We start from the raw sequence: 6447 nt of genomic DNA on the forward strand, positions 1-6447 counted from the left end.
TGAGGGCGCGGGCTGAGACCTGACATTTTCTATGATGGGAGGGTTTTAATGGATCGCATGAGTATGCGTGATGAACCGTTGGGGTTGTTGCTCATTTATTCGAAACATTGCAGCCTCTAAATTAAATACAATAGGTACTCTACCTCAATGGGTAGAATTGAATGACTAAATTTACTAACAGAAGAAAAATAAGCATAGGTTGGATGTGGCTTTTACTAAAGTTAATCTATTTGAAATATATATTGTAAAAGTACTATCAGCAGAAAAGATTGTGAAAATTGAGAAAATCCTATATGCATATATACTATAATACAAAGGGAGTAGGAGGAACCTGCAATGAAATTCCATGAACAGGAGTCTCTCTCTCAACTTAGCCACCCTTTTATGGGCCACAATGAAGAATGAAATGAAAAAGGAATGATGATGCCCTATGCCTATTCACAAAAATACCTCTCTCTCTCTCTCTACATGAAGTAGCTTAGAGGTTTTTTCTTTCTTGATCCGCCTTCCCCATATAAATCATTCCATTGGAGCAGCTCATTCATGTTTGTAGACACTGATGACACACTTGCACATACCTGCATTCCCAGTCCCACTAAATTCAGATATATAAATTTCACACCACATTTCTATCGGACATACTACCAACTGCTGCCTACCGGATCATTATCTTCGATATATAGCATTCGATAATTAGGCTCTACAAGTAGTATAGTGATCAAGAATAAACATGGTACCTGCTCATGTGCATATTTAAAATCATCCATCTTCAAAGGACGAACGTCAGAGCTGTTATACAATGACGGTGCAGGTCTATTCTCAGCCACTGCCGAAGCTCCCTCCTGCAGTCGCATTATATGTTAGTCTGTGGTCTAATACACAGTGTACTCTTCCATGTAAAATGAAGGCAGTACGTCGGAGATTGTGTACAATTATCAGTCAAAAAACCCCACCCGAGTATCATTATCATGGGCATATACGCAACAGAAAAATTACTTCAAATTACATTTTTGATTTATAAAATGAAAAGTCTTGAACAAAATAATAAGAGATGCCATCCAACCCTAGATGTTAGAAAAATATAATTTCATCATCCGCTTGGCCTGCAGGACACGTAATGCCCACGTCCAATGCAGATGCACCACTTCATACCACCATTCTAAAACCGGCATAATATTTATATGCAAGTAGCTGCAAACTTCATATATAACAAATAAGCTAAAATATCAAACTGACGTTTTCCTTCTCCAAAATTTCTCTTATGGGACAATGTGCAGCAGTGGCACAAAGGTTCTGCAATGAGAAAATTACACAAGGGAAATAAATCATATATAAAACAGAAAGCCAAATTAACCTAATAAAAATCTTCAATTTATCTCTGAATAAAATTTACAAGAGTGTGTTAACAAGAATAGTGAAAAATTAAGTTTAAAATATAATTTATATGCCAGAAGTCCAGAATCGTTATGAACTGGTATTTACAGCTAAAAGAGACGTCAACCAAACTTGCTTGAGTCAGTATAAGAATGCTAATTTGCAGTTGAACTACTCCTATCCTTCTCTAATTCATAACACTCATGTACAGTTCCAAAGATAATAGAATCAAATAAAAAGGTGAAAAGATCAACCTTCAGGTTACTTTCAGAATAACCATCAGTCATGTTTGCGATAGCTTCCAAATCAACATTGGGTGACAATTCCTCTTTGGCTAATATAACACTCAGAATCTTTTCTCTGTTTGGAGCGTCTGGCAAATTAACCATCAATCTGCACAAAATTCCACAGGGAAGTCCCTGGTGCTTAGCATGAGTTCAGACTAAAAGAAACAATACAAGAAAGTTACCTTCGAGGAAGCCTCCGGATGACTGCCTCATCAAGGTCAAATGGCCGGTTTGTAGTAGCAAGAACTAAGACTCTTTCTTTATCGTTGGTACGAATACCGTCCCAATTTACCATAAATTCATTCTTCATTTTACGCATAGCCTGATGCTCACCCTTTCTTCCTAACATGCTATCAACATAGAATAACCACCAAAGTTAATAAAACTACATTAAACTATTTGAGCAACAGGAGGAAATTTTCTGCAACAAGGGAAAGACACAAAATATCAAAATTAACAGAAGAATTATATCTAAGTTGACCAAACCTCATCAACAAAAATAACACTAGGTGCGATTTTACTGGCCACAGAGAAAACGGCTTTAACATACTTCTCTCCTTCACCAAACCACTGCAAGTCATATAAATATGTCACATATGTATATCAAAAGGAAAAGCTATCCAACGGAAAAGGTGCGTGCCACAGTTCTATAAACTCGAAATACCTTTGAAGTAATGCTGGACATTGATATGTTTATAATGTTTGCACCAGCTTCAGTTGCAACAGCCTTGGCAAGCATTGTTTTGCCAGTACCAGGAAGCCCAAACAGCAATATTCCTTTGCAGGGCTGCAAAAGCAATAATATATAAAATAATATATCATCAGGGGTTGCTTTGACAATGCACAATTCCAAATAACATACGATAAGCAAAAACATATATTGAAAGAACCTTTGTCAACTGCCCCTTGCAAAACAATTCAGGCCTTTGAAGGGGAAGCATCACCAATTCTTTCAAGGTGTCTTTGACATTCTCAAGAGCTCCAATGTCATCAAAACTAACCCCAATGTCACTTGGGGAAATAACATCCACAAGAAGTTTCTTTTCAAATTCATTTTCAGTGACCACATCCTGAAAATAAGAAAAATGAACTCTTCAATATCATACTAACCTAAAGCTTTTGCTTTCGTTTTGAATGCCTTGCAAAATGTTCAGCCCATATTTGATGCTGCAACAGAAAATTCAGATAGAAAGTCAACATAAGAATAAAATGGAGACATTTCAGTTCAATTAATATTATCTCCTTTAATATTCCAGAGATCTAAACTGCTATAAATGAACATAAAATAGGACCTTCCAGTTGAAAACAGCTCAGCGTATTCTTCTACAAATGTTGGAGCCCCCATCAACATCTTCCCTTGCAAGTAAAATTGTTTGTTCTATATAAGAGTGTAGATCTCACACATGCTGAACCACTTGTTTTTGAAGTTGAGATTATATAATGTGTTATATAATATATATTGCTAAAAGAAATAAAACTTATATCTTGATTTAATGGTTGAGCTCTATTCTTCCTTGGGTTCAAACCCTCTAAAAATCACATTCTTAATTGATGAGCGTGTGATATCATGTAGGTAGGGTTTTATATCCATATTAAACTATTAATCGTTGTTGTTAGTTGTCGACTAATTATTTCTATCCATGAATAGTTATTCTAATATAAAATAAAATGTTAAACAAAGAAAATAGTACACATTATATAATATCAACATCAACGACCAAAATTTTATTGTGCTTGAACATAAAAGATATCGTAGACTTGACCAATGCGATTCCTTGGGTTAACCCTGCTATCCTCATTTTTACTCGACCTCGCTTTCTCTCTCTTCTTCTAACTCTGAAATGAGCCTATGGTTTTTCGTACACGGGGATTGTTACCTTATCTGTTAAAAATAAAATTATAACGTTTAGGATGGGCATCGTCAAGCAAGCGCATCTAGTGTAGTGGTATCATAGTACCCTCCCACGGTACTGAAAAAATAAAATTATAACCTTTATGATGGTCACGTTTATGAGAACAAGTGAGCTTTTTAATGAAACATGGGATTACAGTCCATTTTCGGTGTCAGGGCTTTCCGTAGGCTCATTTTACTAGACTATAAAAAATAATGGATTCCCAGCCTGAGAACAAACTCAAATTTCAAGAATTTTCTCTGATCCGTTGGACTCGATTCATGGCAGCAATCTACTGCAGTTGAGGTTTAAGTTTTTTTTTTGACATTATAAATGGATGGGCCGATTCACCAAGGGATTGGTGGGGTAAACGTTTCCGTAAAAATTTAAAAATTTTATATATTTTAATTTTTTTATGTATTTTCTATTAAAAATTTATTTTTATTTTTTGAAATTTTAATTTATCATCCTAACATAAAATTATGTTATTTGTGACTTTGGTGCACGATGATGTAATGATCAATGGTGACAAAACCATTCCCCGCCCCTCAACGAATCCTTACACCAAGTGATTAGGGTTATTAAAGGAAGCCCACAAGCTCACCATTTTCTACCACCTATGATTTTCCTATATTCAAATCTGGTTTGTGGAATAACTCTACAGCTTAATGAGTAAGAAAGAGCTTTTGTGGAATATTTAAGGATTAATACAAAAATAAATGTTTAGAGAATGCTTCGAAAAATATTTTAGTGTTTAATTTTTTTATTAAAAATAAGTACCTAAAGTTTTCTCCTTTGTATTTTTAGGTGTCTACCATTTAAAAATCGTTAATTGACACGTGTCATGTCCAAATATTTTTTTTTAAAAATATGGACATGACGCGTGTCACTTAACAATTTTTTTAACGATTGGCACCTAAAAGTATAAAGGAAAAAACTTTAGGCAACTATTTTTAACGAAAAATTCTTTAAACACTAAAAATTAATTTTGAGTATAATTTAAGTACTTATTTTTATATTAAGCCAATAATTAATTCATTAGATGAGCAACAATCAAGGCACGTGGTTCCACAAGTGGGTGATTATGATATACATGTATACTAAATACTTTAACTTAAAAATATAATTTTTTTAAAATTAAAATTATTATCATATTAATTTGTTTAACCAATTCATCTAATATTTAACTTTTTATTATTTTTTTGCAATAATATTTTAACTAATTATCTAATTTATAACGTTTTTAAAAATGCGATCCTTTTATAACATAACTGATCCTAATAAATGGACTCGGAATGTATTTTACCCTTCGTTTTTAAATTCGTGAAGATGTATGGATAGCATCATGGTTACGCCAGATCACCTCGAGAAAATTGCATCACAATCCCCAACATATATCAAACAAAATACCTCATAATTAGCAGTTCATACGGTCAAATACTGAGAGAATCTTCTGCATCTTGTCGCATAGATATTACTATGATGATCACATAACAGAGTAAACAACAGGCACCAAATTTTGAAGGGGGAAAAACATTACAATTTCAAAAAGAAAACAAACCAACAACACCAAAACTAGTTGAAATTTCATTAAAAAGAAAAAAAAAACAAAAATTACGATCATCAGTTCCCATTCTCTCCAAAATTCATAGCAGAAGCCACCTTCTGGAAAGCAGGCCTGGAAGAAATATCTTCCCACCAAGCTTTAACGTGTGGGCGCTCATTTATCAGATCAGCACAAGGAGTTTTCATGAAATAGTAAGTAAAAGACAGGTGGAACAGATCCGCCAAGCTGTAAAAATCACCAGCTAAGTACTTGGTGCGCCCGAGTTTGTCTTCATATACGTCGAGTACTTTGCCGAGCTTCGCGGCGTTCTCGTCGATGATGGCTTGATCGGGGGGTTTTCCCTGTAGAGGTGCGGCGAAGAACTGGAAGATGATCGGGGAAATCGCGGGGTGGTAGTGCTGGGATTCGACCTCCATCCACACTTTGACCTCGGCAGCTTCTTTAAAGCTTTGGTGCCTGATGAGATCATTGCCCGTTTCCTTGAACTTTTCAGCAACATACGCTGAGATTGCTCTTGATTCTGATACAAACACATACAAAACAACGATCAACACAGCTTCTTTTCTATTTGTATCATGAAGTGATAATAGTGACGGCGTACCGAAAAGACTGAGATCGCCATCTTCTAGCACTGGAATCTGACCGAAGGGCTGCAATATCATAAAAAAGTTATGGAATACTTATAATGAACAGTCACGATGAAATTAAGGAATAATATAGTGTGTTTACATTCTTGGCTAAGAAAGGAAGTTGCTTATGTTCACCGGCGAAAAGGTCTATGGGGACGAGCTCGAAATCTGCTTCCTTCTCATGCAAGCAAGTCATTACACGAGAAGTGCAGGGGGACAAGGCAGCCCCATACAACTTGAGTGCCATTTGTTTAAAGAGTGAAAAGAGAAAGGAGATGAAGTAAGCAAGGAAACTGGAAGAGATCAAGTGCGCATGTGATAGGCTGGAGGCTGTACGTCTTCATATAATACAAAGTCTGCAACTGATGACTATCTTGCATTGGCCTCCATAAACGGTAGACTACACGTTTAGTATCTTAACTATTAATTTTGGTTATTTTTTTATCTAAACTTTTATTTGTTTTAAAATTATATAGAACATTTATTTTTTATTTTATTTCGGCACCTCACGTTAAAAATTTAGAGGAAATGTTACAACATAGTATTTTTTAGGATAAAATTACGTTATTTATCACTCAACTATCTTTTCACTCATATTTTGGTCACTAAATATTTTTTTAATTTAATTACTTAACTTTTAAATTACACCTAATTTAATCACTCTAACTTTTAAATTTATTTTTTAATTATATATCAAT

The 6447-nt window shown here is 34.7% G+C and overlaps 1 protein-coding gene and 1 pseudogene across 1 annotated transcript; both read right to left on the minus strand.

Moving 5' to 3' along the window:
- Positions 1–1529: 1529 nt before the first annotated feature.
- LOC120206154 lies at positions 1530–3012 on the minus strand (annotated as a pseudogene).
- Positions 3013–5112: 2100 nt separating this feature from the next.
- Positions 5113–5996, minus strand: LOC120206185 (glutathione S-transferase F13-like). The gene is made up of 3 exons (XM_039205903.1): positions 5850–5996; positions 5722–5770; positions 5113–5640 (listed from the first exon to the last, which is right to left on the minus strand). The coding sequence occupies exons 1-3, from the start codon at positions 5994–5996 to the stop codon at positions 5177–5179; spliced, it is 660 nt and encodes a 219-aa protein (XP_039061834.1). The 3' UTR covers positions 5113–5176.
- Between the last annotated feature and the right edge of the window lie 451 nt (positions 5997–6447).

This window comes from Hibiscus syriacus, unplaced genomic scaffold (assembly GCF_006381635.1).
Source record: "Hibiscus syriacus cultivar Baekdansim isolate YM2019G1 unplaced genomic scaffold, ASM638163v2 tig00013386_pilon, whole genome shotgun sequence".
In the NCBI taxonomy this organism is placed as follows: Eukaryota; Viridiplantae; Streptophyta; class Magnoliopsida; order Malvales; family Malvaceae; genus Hibiscus; species Hibiscus syriacus.